Source organism: Trichosurus vulpecula, chromosome 1 (genome assembly GCF_011100635.1).
Source record: "Trichosurus vulpecula isolate mTriVul1 chromosome 1, mTriVul1.pri, whole genome shotgun sequence".
NCBI classification, from domain to species: Eukaryota; Metazoa; Chordata; class Mammalia; order Diprotodontia; family Phalangeridae; genus Trichosurus; species Trichosurus vulpecula.
The window spans coordinates 20,224,820-20,249,446 of NC_050573.1; the positions used below are offsets into that span (position 1 = coordinate 20,224,820).

The window sequence follows — 24,627 nt, forward strand, 5'->3', positions numbered from 1 at the left end:
GCTTGACACTTCTGTTGGCTGTCATGCTAAGTAAAAGAGACAGAGGACAAATGAACCCTGTCCTGACTGAGAATAAAATACTGTTCAGGGAATTAGAAAATTTCTGAAAAGCACAATTTGTTTTCTGGGAATGGGACAAAAAATAGTAACCAGGAGATGACTTGTCCAGTCAGTCCTACTGACGTTCACCTCCTGTGTCCATTGTCACCTTCTGAGACAAACGAGTCCAGGATTCCCCATTTCTCCATCTTGCTTTTGTATGTGCCTGATGCCACTCACATTCCCTCCCTCGCCATGAATTAACTGCTAGACAACCGGGAACCAATAATGATGTATCATCCCTGCCATGCCAACAGGCAAACATGCTGCACACATCAGCCAACATATCAGAATTACCCATGTTACAGGGTAAGAGTCCTTATTATCAGTGGCACAGACATGCACCAAGGATTTTATTTTTATTTTGTATATTTAACAAAAACTTGTATGTTGTCCATATAAATTAGGTGAATCCAGTAAGAGCCAAATTTTTCTTGATTAAAAAAAGGCACTGGGCAATTTCTTCTCCATTGTGCCCAAAAGGGCTCTTTATTTTTATCAAGAACAATATTACAGATGAGGAAGCTGAGGCCTAAGGAGGTAACATGCCTTACTCAAAGTCACACAAAGGGGGAGCTAGAACATGAACCCCTGTCCTCTGACTTCAAACCCGGGGCTCTTTCCACCTCACCGTTGCCTACAGAGCTCCAAGACAGAGGGCTTGCTCCCAACAAGAGACTCTAGCTCCCTAAGAGGGGTGGGGGCACAAGGAAGAAGGAAAATTGAAAATTCCATCAAGGGATGGAGTTCTCGGGGCAGCTGAGTCCTCACTGGCAAATATAACCAATTTTTAAAGAGAGAAAGAACCTCCTTTTTGGCTGCTAAGCAGCTGCTCCCATACTCCAAAGAATTCACCTACCATCCCCTTTTGTACTGGCCAAAGGGCACTCCAGGGAAACTTGCAGAGACTGCTCCAAATAAGTCCCCTGGGAGTGAATCTGTGTTTTCTCAGAGGTTACTCTAAGTAGTTACTGGCTGCGGCTGCTGCTGATGCTGCTGCTGCTGCCGCCATCACTCAGTCAGGTACATCTGTCTAACAGTGATTTCATACATATTCTCACCTGATCCTCCCAATCATTCAATGAGGTCATTCAAGCAGGCATTACTAGTCCCATTTTAAAGATGAAGCTGGAGCCCAAGGGCCCACAACTCATCAATGACAAAGACAGACCTCAAACCAGACAGACTCAGAGTCTTGTGGCCTTTCCACTATTCTCTGCTGGATGGACCCCCTTATTGTAATGAAAAGCAAATAAAGCTTGACAAAGTACATATTTTTCTTACCAGAAACATCTCTCTTCTTTTCAATATCAAATGTAAAATATTAAATGGTACATTCATAATGACTCTGCTATCATAATAACCATCACTACTGAAAGGAAAGCATGCAGTATAGAACTCACCGATTTTCTGATTGAAAATCTTGTCAAATGTTAATTCACCTCTCTCATTAAGATACTTCTGCATTAAATTCCGGATACTGAAAAACAACAGGGAAGCATATGCTTAGGAAAATAAACTGAATTTTGAGGAAAAAAATGCTAGGATCAAAAGTAAATACAACTCCCGGAATTCAAGGATAGAGCTCTGGCATAAGAATAGAAGGCAAGGAAGCTGGGAGCCTGATGCCAGCTCTACCCTCAATAACTCCACCTGGGCCTGTTTCCCCACCTCTAAAATGAGAAGGCTGACCCAGATGCCTTTCTAGATTTACCATTCTTTAATCTATCGTATAAGTGAAGTCCTGGACCTGTAAAATACCTCTAAATAAGTGAAATAATATAAATTAGCTGCTTCGGACACAAGCGAAGAGATGCAGTCCTGGCTTTTAGGTTTTTGTCTCAGTAAGGTGTATATAGAGACCATGAAATGGGAACTAAAGAAAATTTCATCCTAATTTAGGGAAAAAAAAGAAATCTGAGTGGCTCAACTTTATCCTTTAACTTAAAAACAGGGAGAATCAGAAGCTTGAAGGTCATTCACCAGTGAAGGCTCTCTATGACTGCTTTTCTCTTACGGCCTGCCTGAGATCTTCCACACTGAAGGGTGGAGGGGTTTGATGGGAGGGGAAGAGGAAAAGGGAGGGAAAAGAATGAAGAAATATTATTTCGAGAGATGGGCCACTTTGGCCCTTGTGCAACATGGGATCCCTGAAGTATTAGGCACCCATGGGCAGGGAACAGAAAATGTAAGGCTTAGAAAGAAGGCACAGGAAGGGACACACAAGGGCATCATAGACAGGTGATGAGTTTGCCTCAGGCTGAACCGCCTGCTTTCATAATAGTATATAAACCTAATAAATCATTTGTCTCTTTATGCTTCATGACACATGGCTGTAAGACAGATGGAGGTACAACGCATACTAACCTATCTCAAAAGGATTATTGCAAAGAATAATTAGTAAAATCATGGCACAACATCTTAGAAATATATTGATATTGATAGTCCTGAAATATGAAATCACTGCCACTTGAGAATCACTACCTGCATTCCTGGAGTGCTGCCGGCTTTGCAAAGCACTTGTAAAACACCTGCCCTGGGAGATCATTATTCCACTTTATCATCACAAACCAATGCTCATTTTACAAATAAGAAATCAAGACTGTGACAGGCTGAAGGACTTCCCTATGGACACATGGCAGGTGAGCAGCTGACACGTGGGGAGGTAAGGGACAGGCAAATTGCTGAGAACAATTGGCACAGAGAACAGCGTCAAATCCATGGGAACTGAGATCACCAAGTGAAAAACAGCAAAGGGCAGAGGGAAGAGGGGCCAGGCCAGAACCTTGGGGGCCACCCTCGGTTAGTAGGTATGACCTGAATGAAGATCCAGCTGAGGAGAGTGAGAAGGGCCAGTCAAACAGGCAGGCGAGGAGAACCAGGAGAGATCTGCATTATGAAAACCTAGAGAGAAGACCGAACAGAAGAGGGTGACTGACAGGGTCAGAGGCTGCAAAGAGGTCTAGAAGAATGAAGACTGAGAAAAGGCCATGAGATCTGGCAAGTAAGAGATCATTGGCAACGTAAGAGAAGGCATTTCAATGGAAGGATGGGGTCAGAAGACAGACTGCTGAGAGTTCAGAAGAGAGAGAGGAAAAGGAGGAGGAATGTGGACTGCTGAGGGATCTGTTCGGCAAGGAGAAAACCCACTTCTCCATGAAAGATGGGGTGGAGGAAAGATTGGGGAGAAGCAGCTAAGTGGGGGGGGGGGAACGAAGAGGAGACAAGAGGGAATTGTCTCCATTCTTAAAACAAAGTATAAAGCAAGATTCTCATCTGACAGGTAGGGAAGTGTAAGGGGATGCCAGGGTTTTTAGTGAGTGGGACAGTGACTCGACCAGGACACATACAAGCCTTGCCAAGATTAGAGCCCAGCTGAGAAGATGTGACCAAAATCGCCAGGGAGCCCAGTCAGCACAGGTTCCTCATTTTCTCCAGCTTCTTTCCGCAGCGCATAGTAGGAGCAAAGACAACAGACAGTGGGAGTCATTCAAGGCTGAGGCTCAGCAACGCTGTGTTTTATTGTATTTTTATTTATTTTGTTAAATATTTCCCATAACCTTTCACCTGGTTCCTAGATTGAAAACAATGTGTTCTTATAATATTGTAGAAGACAATAACTAACACTTATGTGGCGCATGCTGCCGGCCAGGCCCTGCGCTGAGCCCTTCACGATCATCACCATGTTGGATCCTCAGCATACCCCAGAAGGAAGGTGCTCTGATTATCCCCATTTCACAGATGACGAACCTGAGGCAGAAGTGCAGTGGCTTGCTCGAGGTCACACAGTATGTGGGGCCTGACATCAGGCCCAGGGCTCTCTCCATACAAATCATTTCCCGATAGCACTTGGCAAAGCCAATCTGCTACAACCATCAGGAGCTGCAATCAGCATTGGGGGCAGTACAAAGACCCTCTAAAGTACTAGACTATCTCACATCCTTTATCTTTCACAAGAACCTTGAGAGGGAGAAAGAAAAGGGTTTATCTTCTGCATTCTACAGATGAGGAAACTGAGGTCCTGTGAGATTAAACAGAATGTTAGCACTTGAGAGGACATCAGAGATCATTTGCCCCAACTCCCTTTTTTACAAAGACAGAAACTGAAGTGCAGAAAGATGTGCTGTCCCAAGTCAGGAGGACAGTCAGTAAATGGATTCAGTGGCCCAGCTGGGAATAACCCCGGCTGGCCTGAGCACTCCTTCCAATGCTCCACTGTTTCCTATTAGTCTCCACTGCTGCCTACAAACCACCCAAGCCACTGCCCTACTTTAAAAATGAACAACCAACCAAGCAACCAACCCAAGCCAGCCCTTTGCCAGAGCTTCTCCTGCCCTCAAACTACCAGCCGATTTGCCTCCTTCCTTCACAACCAAACCCCAGGAAAAAATCTGTCGACATTTGCTTCTCTCACTTCCCCCCCTCTCTTCAGGGTCTGACCTCATCAAATGGAAACTATTCAGTCTGAGGTTACTAGTGATGTCATCATTAATAAATCCATGGGGTTCTTCTCCCTACACGATCTGACGCCATTGACCAAGCCCTCCTCTGGGACACTTTCTTCTTGCCTGCCACTCATCTGGCCATTCCTCAGTGTCCTCTGCTGGGTCATCACCTATGTCCTGCCCACCCACGTATGGCTGTGCTCCAAGGTTCGATCCTGGGCCCTCTTCTCTTTCTCCTTCTCATCTCTTCTCTTCTTTTCTCTTCTCTTCCTCCTCCTCCTTCTCTCTCTCCCCCTCTCCTTCCTCCCTCTCTCCCTCTCTCCCCCTCTCCTTCCCCTCCCTCCCTCTCTCTCTCTCTCTCTCTCTCTCTCTCTCTCTCTCTCTCTCTCTCTCTCTCTTTCCCCCTCTCCCTCTCTCCCCCTCTCCTTCCTCTTCCTCCCTAAATTTAGGATCACTAATCTGGAGCTGAGAGAGATGCTAAAAGTCATCTCACCCAAACCCCTCATTTTACAGATGAGCAAAGTGCAGATTAGAAAAGCAGTGTAATCTGTCCGATGGCACAGAGAGAGACAAAGTGAGAGCCAGGATTCCACTCAGACCCCCTGACTGCACGGTGAGCACACTCTTCTCATGGCTCCAGTCGCCACCTCCCAATTCAGATGTGCTGCCTCAGTCCTTTTCTTGAGCTCCAATTCCACATCACCAACAGTGAATTAAGCATTTCCAAATGGATGTTCTACAGACATTAACGGTAACAATAATAATAAGGATGTAGCTGACTTTTCTCTGGAGCTCATTATGTGTCAGGTACACTTTCTTTTAACGAATATGACCTCATTTGACCCTCCCAATAATCATGTGAGGTAGGTGCTGTTATCGTCATCCTCATTTTACAGATGTGACTGGATCACGTTGTTAGTTAGTGTCTGAGGCTAGATTGGAACTCAGGGCTTCCTGACTCAAGGCCCAGCTCTCTATCCACTGTGCCACCTGGCTGACATCTCAAACCCAATATATGGCAAACCAAAATATTTCCCCTTCAAGTTTTCCCTCTTCCTACAGAGGGCACCGCCACCCTCCTAGCCAGTGAGGCTTGCAATTTCACTTCCTCTCCCATGACCAGCCCCCACCGTGGTTCAGGGCCTTATCACCTGCCTGAGCGATGTCAGTAGGCTCCCCCTGTTTCCAGTCTTTCCCCTCTCCAAAGCACCCTCTCCACAGCTGCCAAAGTGATCCTCCTCTAGCACAGGCCTCACCACGAGGATCCCCACTTAGGAAGCTCCAGCCAAAGGCGTCTACCCACCATTCCCCAGAAGGATATGCGCTCTCCCGGCGTTCTTCCCAAGGCATCTGTCCATCATGCCTGGCTCATCCTCATCACTGCCTCACAGAACCCTCACTTCAGCCAAGACTCAGCTCACATGCTCCCCGCCCCAAGCCAGTCTCACCCCAAGAGCCTGCTCACCGCCCTCCCCACCTTGGCACTGACTTCTGTTGTCCTTCCCCCAGTGGAAAGTCAGCTTTTTGCCCAGCACTTCCTAGACTGCCCCACACGCTGTAGGTGCTAACACGTCCTTGGTGAGTGGCTGAATACGGGACTCCTCCGTAGCTGGTGAGCCACAGAGGCAAGACAGGAGTGGGAGCCTGGCTAAGGCTCTCACTATCACATCATCAGACTTTCTTCTGTGACCCAGCATGACAACTTACTAAAGCTGGGCTACAAAGTATCTTATACACTGCAATTTTGTGTCATCCCTAATACAGGCACATCTGAGAAACTTAAGTACTGAGATCACTTGGCACTTGTGGGGATCCAAGGAGAGGCATGTCTGGATGTGTGGATGCACACACGCACACGCACACACACACATATGTATATACACATACACACCATCACTGGGGCTTTTCTTGTGAAAATTAACCAAGCTCAAAATAGAAATCTATAAAATTACTTGCCAGCCATTTTCTTAGGTTTTTCTACTCATCTCCCACCAATTGTATGAAGCTACAATTATGACCACATATGACGTTGTATCATTGCAATTCATGTAATCTCCCAGTTTTCATCAGTTGTGAGCTTGAAACAAGGTTTCAAATGGATCAACACAGAGTTGTTGGCCATTGGACCAATTTCTTAACTGAAGGCTGTGTCTGGAACAAGGATCTAGCAACTAACAGATAGTCAGTGGAGCCAATGATATCTCATAAAAGCAAAGATAAAGCAGGTGTTAAATGTAATTAATACCTAGTAAAATAATGCTTCAGTTTGGAGGGTCCTCTGACACCATGTGGCACAGCCACCTTCTGTGACAGATGCTGGAAAGCTGAGGCCCAGAGTGCTCCAAGTGCCCCGTGTCACACACGGCACTCCAATACATCCCCATTGTCTACTCTGTCCAGTAGTGCATCACTGGGGAAAAATCTACTGGCCACACTGATTACACAAGGGACCCAAATAGAAATCCAACACATAAAACCTAGGATGCTACTGTACTAAACTATATAAAACAAATGTGCTAAAACAAGAAAAACTTAAATATTAAATTAACCCTATTACTTATTTGCAATCTCCACATCCAATCAGATAACACATCTTGTCAATTCTATCCCCACTCCATCTCCTCATGTTCATTCAGTCCTCCTCTCTACCCCACCTGGAACACGACAAAAGCCTCCTACTGAGCCCCCAGCCTCCAGTCTCTTACCTCTCCCATCCATCCTCCACAGGGCTGCCAAACTGATGCCCTTAAGGCCTAAGTCCGAGACCATAACATTCTCTCCCATGCCCAGGAAGCTTCAATGGCTCCCTAGCGCTTTGAGGATAAAGTGCCATCTCTTCTATTTTGCGTTTCAAGTCCTTATCAGTCTGGCTCTGATGCCACATCCCACCCAAGAGAAAGCTGGTGGTCCAGTCGGACTGGCCTACTTGCTACTCACCACACAGGTCTCCACGTCAATGCTTGTGTCTTTGTATCCCCAGCACCTAGCTCAGGGTCTGGCACATTAGGTATATGGGAAATGCTTATGAAATTGAATTGGATTCTTAGAATTTAGAAGGGTCTGGGGGTATGATCTAAACGGCTAGTGTGTCTCTTTTTTTTTTTAAAGCTGTCATGGCTGTGTGAATGGAGGCCTTCTTTTGCTCTTGAAAAGTTTCCATATGGGAAGCAGAGTCATTCAGAATGTTTCTGTTGATCATTCTTTCCAAAAAGAGCCAGTGCTGCATCTAAAAATTTCGAAGTGTTATAAAGAATTTTAGCTGAGAAGGTCAAGAGGGCAGAATTCTCTTGACTTGGGTCTGCTTGGACCAGATGGGAGGCAGCACATCAGTGGTGCCAGAGCCTTGTTTTATTTAAACGCCACCAGGCTGACGCCATTACTACCCACTCCACACATGACCACCGTCCCACCTGCAAAGCCCTGCAGGAGAACAGGCACTGAAAGGAACGCAGAGGCATCGAGAGGAGCTCAGAGAGCAAACGGCCCTCCGTGGATAGCTACCTACTCAGGTGCCGGGGTGAGAGGCAGAATTCTGCGTCCTCCTGTGAGCAGACAACCATCCCAACCATGTTCTCCGGTGGCGAATGGTGGAAGGGAGGAAGGAAGCCCAGGAGAAGTCACAAGTCCTCAGAAGACCTACCCAGAACAGCCCTGCCCTTGCTACTTGGGTTTGTCCTAGCTGGAAAGACATACAGTAATAATCATTATTAATAATTGTAATTATCAGTAATTAATATTGTAATTAGTAATAATTAATATTATAATTGTAACAGTAATAATAATCTACATAAATCAAATGCTACACAGCAAATGCTATATAAATGCTGGTTATTATTATAACGACAACTGGCATTTACGTAGCATTTTAAAGTTTACAAAGCCTTTTACTAATATTATTTGATCCTCATAACAAGCCTGGAGGGGAGATCCTACTATTATTCCCATTTTACAGATGAGGAAACTGAGGCAAACAGCTTTAAGTGTCTTGCCCAGAGTCACAGAGCTAGAAAATACCTGAGACAGGATTTGAACTCAGGTCTTCTTGGCTTGGTTCAGCACTCTTGCCACTGGGCCACAGCTAATCCCACTTCCTGACGAGCTCATACAAATTAGGTCACTTGCCCATGGCCACATGGTAGTAAAGTACAAACACAGGATTGCACCCCCATGCTCTGGTCTCTAAGCCAATCTCCATCTCTCCAAGCCTCCATTTCCTAATCTGTAAAATAAGATGATAACACATATATTATCTACTCCCACCATCTCGCAAGGAAAAGCACTTTGTAAACGCTAAAGAATCACAGAAATATAGGTGAGTGGAGTACCAATAAGAGTTATTAATGAGTCACCACAACAGACTTGAAACATGGACTTTAATCCAGAGAGCAAAGATAAAATCCAAAATTCACACGAAAATTCAATGTACAGTAAGTACGATTAAGAATAAGCAAGTGCTAAGAAAATCTCTTGCCACCCGGTTGTAATTCCAAAATAACTAAAGAAAAATCCCAAACATATATAATGGCCACTAGGTGGCGCAAGGGACAGAGACAGTTAGGCCTGGCGTCAGGAAGACCTGAGTTCAAATTCTGCCTGTTTGACCCTGGACAAGTGACTTCACCTCTGTCTGCCTAAACTTCCTCAACTGTAAACTGGGGATCATAACAGCCCCTACCTCCAGGGCCACCGGGAGGATCACGAGAGATAGTATCTGTACAGTACTTGGCACAGCGCCTGGCACATGGGAAGCGCTATGTAAATGCCAGCGGCGACAGTGACCATAGCAGTAAGAATGCGTGTAGATATCCCGGGTTTACACATCACTTTACAAACAGCGTCTTGTTACAACCACCCTGGGAAGCGGGGACTATTCGTATTTTACAGATGAGGAAACTGAGGCAAGCAGCCACGAAGTGACTTGCCTGGGATCACGCGCCTAATAACTGCCTGAGGTAGGATTTGAAACCGGGTCTCTGACTCCAGCTTGTTCATGAGTCATGGCACGTTTCCATCGTCTCCTCTGAAATCTGTACTTTCCAGATGCACAGTCACTGACTATTCTCCACAAATGTCACCACGCAACAGTGTAGATCCCAATCTCAATGAGACCTTCCAAGCCAGATTACAAACTGCCACAGTAAACCAGACAGATTCGGAGGCTTTTCTGAAATGAATTCACACAGTTCAGAAGCAATTCTTTCCAAGGCCTCTTTGCTGGTCCCAGTCTGTCCTAGGCAAATCTTGTATGTGATTTGCAATCTATTAAGAGCTCACTACGAAACAATCCACATTCAAAGGATAGACAACAGACCAATAAAACTAAATTGGATTTGAATTACTGTCATTTTTCTGTAACACTGTCACAATCCACCTCCCACTTAGAATGGTACTAAATATGCTGGCTTAAATTTTACCAGTAAAAGTCTTTACAAACACGAGCTACATTAGGTTTCTCATATAGTTCACTGAGCTAATCCAATTCAATGACTCCTGCTTTTTTTCTAGCATTATCAGCTTGTTATTAGAGTTGGAAGTAGCTGAGATACTCAAGATCTAGCTTCAACTTTACGGCTAATTGCACGACCTTCTCAGATTCCCACTTTCTCACCAGTAAAATGAGATCCACTGGACTAGATCATACTTAAGGTACCTTCCAACTCAAACATTCTATTCTTAGGCCCCTTCTAGTTGTGGTACTCCATGTTCTTCTATGTTCCTAATTCTACCACTCTACAGTTCTAAGCACATATACGTACTATTCCAAGGTATCTTGTGCAGTAGATACGCTGCCAAAAACCTTGTAATCCACATGTTTTCCATTAGTTGCAATTCACAATTACAGAGCTGATTTATCTTAGTTTCTGATCGATGCTCAATTAGCTGCTGCTGAATTGGCAGTGATTCCTAACTAGGGTTTGCGATCTCTGCCTTCAGAGTAGTTAACAACTCAGTTAAGAAGTTAATAATCAAACATAGTCCAACATCTCACACCCTATACCAAGATAAGGTCAAAATGGGTACGTGATTTAGACATAAAGGGCGATACCACAAGCAAACTGGGAGAGCAAGTAATAGTTTGCTTATCAGATCTATGGAGAAGGGAAGAATTTATGACCAAACAAAAGATAGAGGACATCATGAAATGCAAAATGGATAATTTTGATTACATTGAATTAAAAAAGTTTTTGCACAAACAAAACCAGTGCAACCAAGATTAGAAGGAAAGCAGAAAGCTGGAAAACAATTTTTACAACCAGTGTTTCTGATAAAGGCCTCATTTCTCAAATATATAGAGAACTGAGTCAAAGTTATAAGAATACAATCATTCCCCAATTGATGAATGGTCAAAGGATATGAACAGGCAGTTTTCAGACAAAGAAATTAAAGCTATCAATAGACACATGAAACAATGCTTTAAATCACTATTGATTAGAAAAATGCAAATTACCATCTCACACCTATCAGATTGGCTAATATGACAGAAAAGAAAAATGATAAATGTTGGAGAAGATGTGGGAAAATTGGAACACTAATGCATTGTTGGTAGAGTTGTGAACTGATTCAACTGAGCAATTTGGAACTATGCCCAAAGGGCAACCAAACTGTGCATACCCTTTGATCCAGAAATACTACTACCAGGTCTGTATCCCAAAGAGATCACAAAAAAGGGAAAATGGACTTACATGTGCAAAAACATTTATAGCAGTTCTTTTTGCAATGGCAAAGAAATTTGAGGGGAATGGCCAAACAAGTTGTGGTACATGAATGTAATGGAATACTATTGTTCTATAAGAAATAACGAGGGGGCAGATTTCAGAAAAACCTGGAAAGACTGATGCTGATGGAAATGAATTGATGCTGAGCAAAGTGAGCAGAACCAGGAGAACACTGTACACAGAAATGGCAACACTGTGCGATGATCAACTATGATGGACTTAGCTCTTCTCAGCAATACAATAATCCAAGACAATTCCAAGAGACTCATGATGGAAAAGGCTATCCATATCCAGAGAAAGAACTATAGAGTCTGAATGTTGACCAAAGCATACAATTTTCACTTTTGGGTTTGGTTTTTTTTGTTTTGTTTTTTCTTTCTCGTGGTTTTCCCCCTTTGTTCTGATTCCTCTTTTGCAACATGACTAATGTGGAAATGTATTTAACATGATTGTACATGTATAACCTATATCAGATTGCTCTCTGTCTTGGGGAGTGGGGAGAGAAGGGGAGAAAAATGTGGAGCCCAAAATTTCATAAAAATGAATACTGAAAACTCTCTTTACATGTAATTGGAAAAAAATTCTATTAAATGCAAAAAAAAGTTAATCTACGAATAAGCATCTAACAGTTTAATAAATATTTGCTGAACTGGATTACAAGTCAAAATTTAGTGTAATTGATACCTTGATATCTAAAAGTGAATCCAGTAAATAATCACCCCCAATGTGTCTGCTTTATGAATTCAGAAATATTCATCTCAGGGTTTTCTTAAAGTGGTGCTACTTTTGTATTCCCATAAGCCTTATTCAAATAGCCACAATACTGACAAGTAATTTCTAAACACTAAACCTATATCTTTCTCCCCAATGTGTAATGTATTCACAAACTGCCTACACAGATATTTGGAAAAAATATTCCCATGAATTTTCAAATGGAAAAATGAAGAAGGAAGGAAGGAAGGAAGGAAGGAAGGAAGGAAAGAAAGAAAGAAAGAAAGAAAGAAAGAAAGAAAGAAAGAAAGAAAGAAAGAAAGAAAGAAAGAAAGAAAGAAAGAAAGAAAGAAAGAAAAGAATGAAAGAAGGAAGGGAAAGAAAGAAAGAGAGAGAGAGAAAGAAAGAAAAAAGAAAGAAAGGAATGAAGGAAGGAAGGAAGGAAGGAAGGAAGGAAGGAAGGAAGGAAGAGGCTTAAACACCTTATCAAAACCACACTATGGAAGGGGGAGCTGACTTTGATACCAGGTTCCCCTTTTCACTAGATCACAGTAGGAGGCCATAAATTAGAAATAGGCATCTCAAAAATCACATGCAAATATTCTTATTTCCCAAGGTAGGGGGAATTGGTAGGTACAATTCCAGGCAAGAGAGAAGAGGATATTCTGAGGGTTTAAAATGTAGTGGTATTTTGCATTTAAGTTTCAATATTTAAATTTATAATGTTTCTTTTCCTTTTCTTATTGTATTTTTAAGTTTTAGTATTTTTTTAAAAAAAAGAAAATGTAGTAATGCATGCCCACAACAAAATAAAGTAAGCTAGAGATCCTGTTACTAAGAATGGTAGCTTATGAACAAGCAGGATTCAAAACAGGAGTGCAGGGATGGTTTAACATAAGGAAAACTATTAACATAATTAATTATATCAATAATGAAAGAACAAAAATCATTATGATAATATCAATAAATGCAGAGAAGCATTCGATAAAATACGACTCTCATTTCTATTAAAAACACTTGAAAGTATAAGCATAAATGGGCTTTTCCTTAAATTGATAAGAAGCATTTACCTAAAACTGTCAGAAAGCAACATTTGTAATGGGGATAAGCTAGAAGCCTTTCTCAAGCAAGATCAGGTGTGGAACAAGGATGCTTCCTGTCACCAATATTATTCAATATTGTATTGGAAATCCTCGCAATAGCAATAAGGGAAGGAAAGGAAATAGAAGGTATCAGACTAGGGAATAAGATAATAAAACTAATCTCTTTTTGCAGATAATATGATGATATACTTGGAAAATCCTATAAAGTAAACACACATAAATCATCAGCATTCCTATATATCACCAAGAGGATCCTACAGGAAGAGATATCTAGAAATACCCCATTTAAAACAACTCTAGACAGCATAAAATACCTGGGAATACACCTACCAAAACAAACCCAGGATCTATATGAACAGAACCATAAAAAACTTGGTACACAAATAAAATCAGATTTAAATAAATGGAGAGGCATTCATTGGTCATGGGTAGGAAAGGCTAATATAATAAAAATGACAGTTTTACCAAATTAAATTACAAAAAAATTATTTTACTGAAAAGAATAACAAAATTCATTTGGAAAAACAAAAGGTAAAGAATATAAAAAAACTAATGGGAAAAAATGTAAAGGAAGCAGGTTTAGCAGTGCTAGGTCTTAAACCATATTTTAAGTAATTATCAAAACTATCTGGTACTGGCTAAGACATTGAAAGGCAGATTAATGGAACAGAGTAGACATAATCTACAGCAGCAAATTAATATAGTAACCTACTGTTTGTGTAAAGACTTAAGTTTTGGGAATAAGAATTCATTATTTGGTAAAAATTGTTGGGCAAGCTGGAAAGTAGTCTGGCAGAAATTGGGAATAGATCAAAAATATACACCATTTACCAAGATAAGGTCAAAATGTATACATGATAGAGATATTACAAGAAAATTTGAAGAACATGGAACATATTACCTATCAGACATATGGATAGGTGAACAATTTATGAACAAATAAGAGGTAGAGTGCATTATGAGATGCATAATAGATAATTTTGATTATATTAAATTAAAAACGTTTTGTACAAATAAAAAAAATGTAGCCAAGATCAGAAGGAAAGCAGAAAGAAATTACAGACAGTTCCTCAGATAAAGGTCTCATATCTCAAACACATGAAGAACTTTGTCAAAACTATAAGAATGCAAGTCACTCCTCAACTGATAAATGGTCAAAGGATATGAACAGGCAGTTTTCCGATGAAGAAATCAAAATAATTTATAATCATATAAAAAAATGGTCTAAATCATTATTGATTAGAGAAATGCAAATTAAAACAACCTTGAGATGTCACTTTATTATACCTATCAGATTGGCTAAAATGATATAAGAGGAAAGAGATAAATGTCGGAAGGGATGTGGAAAAATTGGGACACTAGTTCATTGTTGGTGGATCTGTGAGCTGGTCCAACACTCAGCAATACCACTATTAGGTCTGTTTCCCAAGAAGATTTGGGGAAAAGGAAAAGAACCCACCTGTTCTAAAATATTTATAGCAACTCTCTTTGTGGTGGCAAAGAGCTGGAAATTGCAGGGATGCCTGTCAATTGGCGAACGGCTAAACAAATTGTGGCATATGTTCATGATGGAATATTACTCTGCTCTAAGAAATGAGCTCAATGATTTTAGAAAAGTGTGGAGAGACCTCCATGAATCAATGAAGGGCAAAAGGAGCAGAACCAAGATAACACTGTATATGCTAACAGCAGTATTGTTTAAAGAACAACTCTGAGCAACCAAATCATTCTGACTTTTACAAATACCCAAATTAACCACAAAGATCCTATGAAGAAAGATGTTGTTTGCATCCAGAAAAAGAACACACACACCACACACACACACACACACACACACACACAGATTTGTGTCTAACGGTAGCCAGCTCGAAGTTGCAAGTGGGGGCAGGGGGGAGGGTAGGAAAAAAAGTTACATGATAATTTTATTGTATATTTGAAAGGACAGCAAATTGTACATAATGGATTTGCAATTTCAGGTACAATCCTGTTTTTCTATTCCACTTTGTTATGGAGATGCTTATTTTATTTCTTAAGTTGAAAATAAAACAAATAAAAACAATTTAAATTACAAAAAAAAAAGAATGATAGCCAGGCAATACAGAGATGGGACTCAAGAGAATGAATGTTTTGTTTCATTCAGTGTTATAGACTTCCTTGTTTCATCTATGTAGACACGTGATATTCAAAACACATCCTTAATGGAGAGGAGATGCTGAGGAGAGAAACCGATTAACAAAGAGGAAGTGACCAGACAGATTCGCAAAAATCTCTGAGCAAATAAGCAGAATTCTGAGAATTCCTTTTAGAGACCTTAAACAATTAGGATGACCTCACCTACTACTATTCACCTACATACAATTAAAAACATCTTACAAATGGAATAGGAAGGAATGTTACTAATAGCAAGGATCTTTCCATATGGTATAAGTCATTCGGTTAACAGTGGGTAGGCAGCATGGAAAGAGGCCTGGGTTAGGAGACTGGGGGCCTCCATCAAATCCTAGCTCTTTCACTTACATTGTGTGACAATGAGCAAGTCATATAAGGTTTCTGGGAACTGAGTTCCACATTCGCAAAATGAGACAATTGGCATCGATGACTTCCAAGTTTTCTTTCAACCCTCAATCTATGATCCTATTATCTATCTCTCTCTGAATAGCATTAATAATGTGTAATGGCTAAACTATGTTTTAAAACCCAAAGCATCTTTAGAACTAATTACCTTGAACAGAAGTACTGGGGTGGGGGTGGGGATGAAGTGGATGGTATGTAAGTGTTGGCCTGGAAGCAAAAGTGGCCTGTCCTCAGATTCTACTCCCAACCTGGGATCCCACACCAGGGTTCTTGGAAGCTGAGTAACCATGGCAAAATCATTTAACATCTCTCAGTTTCATTTTCCTTATCTCTAAAATGAAAATAATAATATAGCTGTAATGCCTACCTTGCAGGATTATCATGAGACCTATATAAGATAATGCACAGAAAATGCACAGTTTCAATGTCAACCAGGTTTGTTTATGCAGAACAGTAATTTAATTTTATTTCCTTCTCCATTTCAAAGTTCTGCAACATGACAGCTTATGGGGTAAAGCTGAACAAAAGTCTATTCGTCAGTCAACAGTATTTTTAAGCGCTTACTATTGACCAGGCACTATGCTATGGACTCAGGATAGAAGAAAGCCAAAGGAAAGGTCCTGCCCTCAAGGAACTCACACTCTGCTGGAGAGAGGACATACAAGTAACCACATACACACAAGAATTATTCTGTGTAAATGCAAGATGGTTTCAGAGGGAAGGCACTGGGAGGAAGCAGGAAAGGAGTCCAAAGGGAGCCAGGAAGCCAGCTGAGGGGAGGAGGCAGGGCATTCCAAACCAAGAGGACAGCAAAACTAGGAAGAGTCCGGAAATGGAGTGTTGTATGTGAGGCACATCAAAGAGGCAGGTGTCACTGAACTGGAGAATATGTGGGACAGAGGAAGAGGTTGGAAGCCTGGAAATGTAGAAGGGTACCAGGTTGTGAATGGCTTTAAATGCCAAAGGGAAGTTTGTATATTTGAATTGAGCCACCGGAGTTTGGAAGAAGGGAGAGGATGGCATGGGCAAACATGCACTTTAGAAAGACCTGGCACAGTGCGATGGAGTGTACTTTGGATGGCCTGGAGTGGGGAGACATGTGAGTCAGGGAGCTTAACCAGCAGGCTACCGGGAGGTGACAAGGGTCTGAACCAGGTGCAAAAAGAGGCAGGGATGGACCCTATCAAAATGTTCCAACTGGTGACAGAATACTGAAAGAATGAGTTTGAAAAAGCTATTTATTAATGGGATGCCTGAGACACAAAGCCAGAAAAAAGAACGAACCTAAAACAAGCAAAAGCAAAGAAAAACAAATTCAAATATAATTTCTGGAGGAAATAGGAGAACCAGGGAGAGAGAGTATGGCATACCAGAAACCTGGAGAGAAAAGAGTAGCCAGGAGGAGGGAGGGATGGGCAGGGTCAAAGACTGCGGAGAGGCCAAGGAGAAGGACGATGGAGAAAAGAGCACTGTGGATTTGGCAGCTAAGAGATCACCGGTGACTCTGGAGAGAGTGGTTTGGGTGGAATGATAAAATCAGAAGCCAGATTGGAAGACGAAGAGAAGGGAGTGAAAGGAGACAAAAAAGAGGCACCTTATGTAGACTTTTTGAGGAGCTGAGCTACAAAGGGGAGAAGGGATATGGGACCATAGCAGGATGGAAGGTTCAGGACAGGGGAAACAGAAAGTTTTTAGTCCTTGAACATTTATCTAGTTGAGTACACATACAACAGACGGGAGAAGGGAAGAAGCATTTATGTAGGACCTACTGTGTACCAGGCACTGTGCTAAGCACTTTTTATAAACACTATTTCATTTGATTTAGAAGAGTTTCAGCTATGTTAAACTCAATGCCAATTAAAAAAATGCAGGACTCAAGCACAACTTTGTTCCCAGTTCTTCCAAAGAAAAAAAGGCACTTCAAAGTTTTATCAATAATCGCTTAGGTTAGTATTGGTAATTTGCAACTAATAACACTCTTAATTGCAACTCTTATTAATTAATAATAATGCTTTATAAAAATAATTCTTTCATAGAATTTAAAGCTGAAGGGGGCCTGAGCTCTCCCAGTCCAACGTCTTCATTTGAATAGATGAGAAAGCAGAAAGCAGAAAAGCAGGAAAATCCCAGGTGTGTCCAAAGGCCACAATGATCACTAACGGGGCCACAGCTGGATGCAGCCCAGCACTCTTCCCATCCCGCCTCATCTCTCACCTGGCCGCCCTCCTCTAGGGCTTCACTCTCTGACTTCATTCCCACACCCCAGGACCCTCAAGATAAAATTTGCTGAAATTTGTTTGGACCTCTGGTTGTTTTTATGTCTTTTTCCTTATTGCTGTTTTTATACAAAAATGTTAAATATTTATCTTTTCTCTGATACTGCAAAAGAGAACTGAGGTGTGTAGTTTTTTTGTTTTGTTTTTATTTTGGTAAATCTTCCTAGCATTTCCAATAAATAATTTTAAAATTGGCAAAAAAAAAAATCCCATCAGCCTTGGTACTTCGCTTTATCACCACCCTCTCTCCCTCAGATTGGAGGGTCATGCCATGACTTCCAAAACTTCCTTTTACCAAGGGAGCTTGGCTCCGGCATCTCCTCATTTCTCACCTGACTGCTCTCCTCTGGGATGCCCTAGCAATAGGCACCTTCCTGCCACTTTTGTGTGCTGTCTTCCTCCACTAGACTGTAAGCTCCTTGAGGGCAGGGACTGCCTTTCTTTTTTCCTATTTGTATCCCTGGTGCTTAGCACAGTGCCTGGTACAACAGTAGGCACTTAATCAATGTTTATTGACTACTGATATTTACCCTACACTCTTCTGCCTCAGTTAGCAGTAGGCTATTGAAAAGTGAACGGGATGCTTCTGGCAGGAAAGTTTCCATTTGGCTAAACATGAGAGGTCACCTTGGCCCAAGGAGAAAGATTTCTAGTCAATTCAGCAAGACCTGGATTTTAAACCTAGTCTAAAATTTACCCACATGAGCCAATTTCCAAAAGCACATTTGACAAAATAAGTATTCGAGATTTATCAATCTTCAACTTTAGAGAAAATACGCTCCTCCAGGCCTTCTTTCATTTTCACCTTTTCCTAAAGATCTGGCAGGTTTTGCTTTCTCCTCCCCTCAGCCCACAGCCTGGGTTCCCCGATTTGTTATTTGCATGTCTGATTAGTCATTACGCAGTAGTTTCTATCTGCTTCCACCAGCACTGACAGACGTTCCTTATTTAAGGGGCTAAAGTATTCCAGATTTGTGATTCCACTGATCCAGAGACCTTGAGGTGAGCAAACTCCCCCTGCCAATGCAGGTGAGTCCCTCAGAGAGCTGCTCAGGGCCCAAGCCCTAGAATCACTAGGTCAGGATGTGGGGCGGACAGGACTTGAAGGAGGGGCAGCTCTTTATGCAGACAGAGATCCGGGTTTATGCTTGAAGGGTTTGTTTTCCTTTATGTTCCCCTCTATCCATCCTACTTCAAAGCGATAAACAAGTTAGAGCCCCAATATCTTTGTCTTCCTAGTGTAATTTAAAGAGGTCTTCTGTCAAACTCCCCTCAGATTTTTTTAAATCCACAGCTTCAAAAACCTTTTAAACTTTTAAAAATTACATCTTTTACAAAGTTCGGCTTTTACTCAGATATTGTGCATAATCTCCTCCCCAAAACAGGTGTGCAGAGAGACTGTACTGACAGAGTCTAAGGGAATAATTACATGGAAGGAAGCGAAGCAGCTGCCAATCCTCCTTGGGAGTCCTCCCACCTGCATGACCTTGGACCAATCACTTTCCCTTGCCAAGGACTCACTGGCTTCTTCTCTGACCCCACAGCCTCTGAGGTCTCTCCCAACTGAGGTCCATGAGCCTATAATCCCCTATTCCATCACAATGGACAGGATTTGGGAGATAATCTAGTCACACACTCCAGATAAAGGGGAAGCCATTAAAGCCAGAGCCACAGTTCAGGCCAGTGAAGAGGGAATGTACCACCCTCCTAGATCAGAGCGTTTGTTCCACTTTGGGACAACCAATTGCCAGGAAATGTTTCTGTACCTTGAGTTTCCATGTGCCCCTCTGCAGGCTCCATCCTTTGTTCCTGATTCTAACCTCTAGAACCCAGGAAAACGAGGTTAACAAGTTCCTCCTTAAAAGGAACTTTCAAAAAGACAGCTATTATATCCCCTAAGTCTTCCCTTCTCTGGGTTAAACTCATGCTTGAACCAATCCTCACAAGGCCTAATTATAAAGGTTTTCACCATCCTGTGAATATTTTCAAGCTCCACAATATCCTTCCAAAAACATGCCATGTAGAACTGAACCAGCCCTGAGTACTGCAGGGTAGAGTAGGACCATCACCCTCCACCCCCCAATCCTAGGCCTATCCTGAGGTGACTTCTAGATCCTGCTGCTGACTAACAGTGAACTTGCAGTCCGCTGAAATCCCCAAACATGTTTGCAGATGAGCCACAACCTAGCCATGGCCCCTCCATCTTGAATTTCTGCACGAGATGAGTCACTCTGTTAGAATGATTTTATCCTAATGTCAGAATTACAGACTGTGGATCTTCCCAGAGGAAGCTTAATCCTTTTGAAAGTTTTGTTTTTTTTTCTTTTTAAGTCCAAGTGAATTAGTGGAATATGAGGCAGCATACAAAAGAAGAAGTAAAAAATAAAATATAAAATGAGTAACTGGGGGAACGTGGTTTTGTATAGAGGAAGGAGCCAGAACAGTCCAGGGGTTGGCCCATGGCTCAGCTCCCTTCCTAAGCTATTTCTGCTTTTTTACCTAACTTCCTCTTCTTAAAACCATAGTACTCTAGAGCCGGAAGGGAACCTAAAAACCAGCTTGTCCAACATCTTTGTATTAAAGATGAGTAAACTGAGGCTCAGAACAGGCAGATGCCTAGGGCAAAAGTCTGGTGAGTCTGGATCTCCTGACTCTTGGGTTACTGCTCTCTCCTCTTCCTCTGCTTTTAAACCCAGACTTAGTGAAGGCCCAGCACAAAGAGAAGCCCCAGGGCTGCCAGGAGCTGCTCCCTCTCCAGTGCTGCTGGGCTTGCCCCCCTGGCTGGTTAGGAGGGGTGTGGCCACCGACAGTTATCAGCATTGCACACGTGTGGATCGTTCTTCCCTCTGAAATTGTCAAACAAATAATATATGTTTTCCCAGAAGTCTTTGGATTCAAAAATCAATCAGCATTTATTAATCACCTAATAACACTCCCTAAAGTGAAGCCCTTCCTTTCACTTTTTACCGCATGGTATGAGCCCTGATCTCTTCTGCCTGCATTGGGGGAGGTGGCGGGGAGGTTGGTTGAAAAATAATAACAATTAACACTAATAATAACTAACTCCTACATAGTACTTACTCTGTGCCAGGCACTGTGCTGAATGCTTCACAAATACTAGCTCACTGGATTCTCCCAAAAACCTTTGACATAGGTGCTGATATCATCCTCATCTTAAATGTGATGAAACTGAGACAGGCAGAGATTAAATGATATGTCCAGTTCACACAGCTAGTGTCTGAGGTCACATTTGAACGCGGACCTTCCTGTCTTCTGGTCCAGTGCTCTAACCACAGCACCACCTAGCTGCCCCATGTGATGTACGATGTATCAAAATAAAATTTATGACCAAAAAAGAAAACTGTTTCTTAATGTTTATATGTATAAAATGTTGAAACTGTTAAAAATTAGAAGCTTAATGAACTTTAGAAATCTATCCATGACTTGGGCTAGAAACAGTAACCGTATCACAAGGAACTTCTGTCAAGACAATCAAAATTTGCTTTCTGCTTTCCCCATGATAAATAGGGAATCCAGCTGAACGTTTGTTACACAATAACAAATAACCCACGTTTGCAAACAGCACTAACGCTGGGGATTCTCTTTTGCCAAAACAATAAAACCACTGCCTCTTAAGAGAGGAAGGATCCTTAGTGACAGCCCCACTGGTAGTCTGAGCTCCTCATTCTAAGGAGGAAGAAAGTGGGGTCAAGAGAGATCATAGGATTTGCCCAAGACCCCATAGTTATTAAGTAGCTGAGGTCACATTCCAACTCAGGCCCTGTGAGACCAAACCAGGGGTGGGGAACCTGCAGTCTCGAGGCCACATGTGGCCCTCTAGGTCTCAAGTGCAATCAAAGGGCTGCACTTGAGGACCCAGAGGACCACATGTGGCCTCGACGCCGCAGGTTCCCCACCCCTGCACTAGGTTATGATGCCTCACAGATCTTAAAGAAGTCTATTAAAGATGGCCAGCCCCAAAGCCTCCAAGACAAGTAGAGAAGGGGCCTTATTAGTTTGTGTGCATCCCCCTTATCTCAAGGATGGCTCATGATTGAGATTTCTCCCACATCCTCTTATTCCATTACAAGTACGCAACACCAACATGCAACTAAGCTTACATTCAAACAACAATTTCAGTTTTGATGATTTCCAGAGCATAACCTCCCTTTTGTTTTCAGTAACAAAACTGACAGATGAATTTTTGTTTTTTTAAACAGGCAAAATGCTGAATAGTTTGATAGAAACTGCCTCATTTCCTCCCCACCCAAACACAAGCTTCCTCTCGCCCATAAATCCCATCCCCCAGACAATGTCCTAACAGCCACCAATGAATTTTCTTCTGAGGATACTCTCTCCAAGTCAGTATGTGACAAGGACGAGTCTGTGGAGGAGCTCCCTGGCTACTGGAATTCCTGTCAATGGCTAAAAACAGTTAAATTCCTTAACCCAAATTTAAAGTCTAGAGAAGAAAAAAAAAGTAAAATGTTAGGAGTTATCAAGTAATTTAACACCAAGAAAAACAACAAACCTATTCATTCAGTTAAACTTTCTAGACTTTGGTCATGAGGATACATTACAATTTTGTTTTCCACAGGTTTGTCTAAAACTTATCAGTTCTACCAGGAGAATTCTTATTTTTCCATTTTAAAGGTCAACAGAATTGAATTTGGGCACCTAATAAGAGGTCCCTTCTCACAGTTAAGTAGGCCAGATAAGAAAGCCCATGAAAATTTCTAGAGGCTATGTAAGTAGACACCGATGAGTATGACTGACTTGTAGGCAGAAGTCCTAATTAGGAGCCAAACTACTTAAGACAGAGAACAGAGCTAGGAATGATCTACAGGTAACTTCTCATTCTAGAACTAGCCCTAAGTCACAGAGTATGTTCATTGTAGAAGTGGTCCTACCAGACCACGTGCACTTCCACTTTTGATGGGATGACTTAGCCTGGTCAAGGAGGAGAATGCTATGGAAATCGATGTTAGCAAAGATTCTGACAAAGGACTTCAGACACCTTTTTGAGAAGAAGGTGAAGCAATTCGCAGGAACACCATCAGATGGATTCAGAACTGCAGGGCCAAACTCCATGGATGTTTTACACGTTGACTGTCAATGGAACAGTATGTCTCCAGGGAAATGTCCCAGGGATCTGTAGTTGGCCCCATGCTCATTTACCATTTTAGCAAGGATTCAGGTACAGGCATGAATCAAATCTGTAGATAAGACAAATCTAGGAAAGAGAGCTAAGCCAAAGGGAGACAGCATCTGGATCCAAAAGGATCTCCTGACAATCTAGAACACTGGGCTGAATCTAAAAAGATGAAATTCAGCAGGAATAAATGGACAGTCTTGCCCTTGGGCACAGAAAATCCCCTTTACCAGTACAAGATGGCAATCTGGAGGACTGAAAGCCCATGAGTCAGCAGAGTGATGGTGCAGTCATAAAGATGAAAGACATACTGGGCCATGCCTTGACTTACTGCCTAGATGGATGCCTCAAGAGGAGGCAGACCTCCTAGCTTTCACATATGTACTCCAGTAAAACACTGAAGTTGCCACTATACAGAACAATGATCAAGAGGTCTAACAAGAAACCACATTAAGTGACTTCTACACTAGCATTGCACAAAATGTCACACAGGGCTGTCCATGAACAAATGCAGCACCAGTGCAAGGATGCCTCCCAGAGCCTATAACAGCAAGAAGAAGAGGGCTCCACTTGAAAAGCTTTGGGGGAGTCAGCCCCAGGAAGCCCTGGGAAATGACAGAGGGCATTAATTAGCATAGCACCACCTTGCACTGTGCCACCCAAAAATGATGGCAAAGGACAGACCAGGCTCAGGGGCTCTGATGTCTACATCACTGTCCTGAGATATCAAAGAGGACCTTGAAGACCCAGCCATCTCAGATCCAAAGATCCGAGAGGAGGAGGTAAGCACAAGAAGCTAGGGGACGCAGAGCAAAACCAAGCAGTGTCAACCACTCCACCCAAAAACACAGCAAGGGAGAGAGCCTGGCCTTAACACAAAGCCTCAATATGTGGGGGGGGGGGGGAGCCAAAGAGGTCAGTAAATCAAAGAAAACATTGACCAGCATCAAAAATTATTGCCAAGCTAGTAATTCCATAACAACAGCAAGCAGAAACTGAAAGAAAAAAATGGATTTTCTGCAAAGACTATGTGAATAACTAAAAGAAATTAAGCAAGAGCTAAAAGATGAAATTAAAGTTCTTGGTGGAATAGTTAGAAGAATAAGTAGCTTAGAGGAGAAAGTGGTAAACCTTACCCACAAAATATAATCCTTGAAAATTAGAACAGACCAAAGAGAAATTGATGACTCCATGAGACAACCAAGAATATTGGGACAAAAACAAAAGAGTGACTAAATGTAAGAAAATTTAAAATAACTCGTTTTTTAAAAAAATTGACCTGGAAAAGAAGTCAAATAGAATTTAAAAATCATTGTACTCCCCAAAAACCATAATTTTTTATAAAATTCTATACACCCTATTTTAGGAAATCATAAATGAAAACTGACCAGATCTACCAATCACCTCCTCAAAAGAAATTCCAAAGTCTCAGGATTTTCACACCCAAAATCTAGAGCTCCCAGGTCAGAGAAAAATACTGCAAGCATTCAAAAAGAAGCAATTTAAATACCAAGGAACTACAGTCAGGCTCACACAAGACTTAACAGCTTT

The 24,627-nt window shown here is 41.9% G+C and overlaps 1 protein-coding gene across 1 annotated transcript in view; it reads right to left on the reverse strand.

The window, feature by feature from the left end:
- GRK3 (G protein-coupled receptor kinase 3) overlaps positions 1–24,627 on the reverse strand; it is a 181,814-nt gene that overhangs the window by 135,809 nt on the left and 21,378 nt on the right. Inside the window, exon 2 of the mRNA XM_036755351.1 lies at positions 1,503–1,579. Within this exon, the coding sequence (XP_036611246.1) occupies positions 1,503–1,579 (77 nt within the window). The remainder of the gene's footprint in view (positions 1–1,502; positions 1,580–24,627) is intronic.